Source organism: Manacus vitellinus, unplaced genomic scaffold (assembly GCF_001715985.3).
Source record: "Manacus vitellinus isolate BGI_N305 unplaced genomic scaffold, ASM171598v3 scaffold_103_pilon, whole genome shotgun sequence".
Classification (NCBI taxonomy): Eukaryota; Metazoa; Chordata; class Aves; order Passeriformes; family Pipridae; genus Manacus; species Manacus vitellinus.
The window spans coordinates 240,710-242,855 of NW_021938814.1; the positions used below are offsets into that span (position 1 = coordinate 240,710).

General features: G+C 43.2%; 1 protein-coding gene across 1 annotated transcript in view; it reads right to left on the reverse strand.

Annotated features, from left to right (window-relative positions):
• The window catches only part of SAV1 (salvador family WW domain containing protein 1), a 9,660-nt gene that overhangs the window by 2,024 nt on the left and 5,490 nt on the right, over positions 1-2,146 (reverse strand). Inside the window, 1 exon segment of the mRNA XM_029963649.1 lies at positions 135-431. Coding sequence (XP_029819509.1) covers positions 135-431 — 297 coding nt within the window.

Genomic DNA, 2,146 nt, shown 5'->3' on the forward strand with positions numbered 1-2,146 from the left:
CTTGTGACAGAAGCACGAGACAAAACCCCGACAATTACACCTCCTACTCCTCAAGACCTCGGTTCTAAAAATAAGGTTTGGGCACGTTGAGACAAACCCAGTTCCACTTTAACTGGATTAAGGGAAATGCAAGCACAGAGGAGGAGGTTGTCTGCCTCACCTGGGAGCACAGGGATGTTTGTACTGAGCTCTTTTGTTGATGTGATCCACGTAGTAGACCCCGAATTCCGCGGACTCCACGCGCTCCCAGCCCGGCGGGAGCCCCTCCCGCTCCAAAGGGTGGCTCCAGTGAGTGGTGTTGGTGTTGTGATCTATGTAGTATTTCCTTCCTCTGATAGTCCAGTCCACTGACCAGCCAGGAGGGAGAGGTAAATCTTCAGAACTATGATTTGTTAAGTTTCCTAGAGATGTAGCAGCAACTCTCCCGATGCCTGAAAAAAAACGGGAGGATCAGGGTTTAGTTTTTAATTATCATTTTTAATTATCATTTCTGTCAACACACTGTTACAGCTGCACCACTGATCTACAAAACCCCCTCTTTTTCTAGTTACAGCTAGAAATTACAACTATCCAGGAAAATCACCGAACCCCAACAATGTTTTTTAGGTGAGCCAGTGAAGAGCAGCAACAGGATCAGGGAAAACGAGAGAGGAGGGACGTGAAGGGCTGACAGGAATCAGTGGGTGATTAAATTCCCACCTCTTCCCTGGAAACACAACACACTTGGGGTTTATCTACCACTGAATTTAAGAGACTGCTCACTGGCACTTCAAAATTTTAAAAATTAACGTGCTGGGTGGTGAGAGATGCACTACAGAAACACAGTTCCTTTCCTGTCCTTTCCTAGGGATAATTAGGAAGCTGCTTGAAATTAAAGACATAATGGCAATTAAAGAAAACAAACAAAAAAAAACCCACCCCAAAAAAACCCCAACCACAAAACCACAGTGACATCATCAGGAATTTTGCAGGTCTCTTTCCATTCCTGGGAATCTACAACCTCCTGGATGTGTCAGCACAAGTTCAACTCCATTTTTTAAATCCTTTTCAGGGAACCCCCTTGGTTCCTCCAGTTCTGCAGTTAAACAGCCTCTGGCTCCAAAGAAATTCCCAATTATCTTCTCATCCCATGACCAAATGCATCTAATCAATCCCAGTATCATCAGTGTCACCATTTCCCACAGCCAGCAGAAGGGATTTGGGAGCCACCTTTCCCACTTTTTTTTAGGAGTCAGAGAGTGCCTCCATCACACATCCCACATTTACTGATGGGAATACACCCCTTTCCTCCTGTTTTTCAGGAATAGCATTCTTGTGTGATTGTTTTTTGAGGGAAGGGAAGGGAAAGGCAGAGCCTCTCTCACCCAAAATGACAGACTGAAAACTGGGTGGGTTATTTCCCAATAAAACATGGCATTCATCAACAGAGAAGTTACAGGAAGGCTCCAAAGCAAAGGGAGAAATATGAAATAAATTTAAAGACCTCTCACACTGTTCCTCAAAAGTCTGAGCTCATCCACAAATATTTTTCCAGCTTTTTCATGTTCTGAACTGTCTGGTCTTACAGGATTCCCTCTTGTTTCAGTACTTACCTATTTGTCAGCCTATAAAGGGAAGCTGTGTCCACCTTAAATTGGGATTTAAGCAACCTGGACCTCTACTTCCAGAGAAAAGAAACATCCTGGAGGCTTCCTGATCTCTGGAAGTCCTGGGGCAGGGAGGATATTCCAGCCCCTCACAGTGATGTCATTTGTTTGGTTTTCATTCCACCGACAAAATACAAACATTTCAGCTTCTTGAAAATACTTTGGATAAAAAAAAAAAAACCACCCTGGATTTTCTCCAATTAACTGGTTGTAATTTCCTGTACTCTCGTGACTATTTATATTTACATGTTTATATTATTATAGAATAGTCACTCTTTAACAGCGACCATTAAATCAACACTGCCAGGAGATCTGAACACACAAATTGGGGATAAAAACCCCACCCCTGTTTTCTGTCTGCTGTTCAAACCAGCACATGTTTTTTACAGTTCCTCCACCTTAAATTCAGCAAATACACAGATATTTATATTTATTCCTCGGGGTAAAGGCTGATGCTTCCCAACACCTGGAAGACTGCATTAAAAGCTGCTGCACCATCC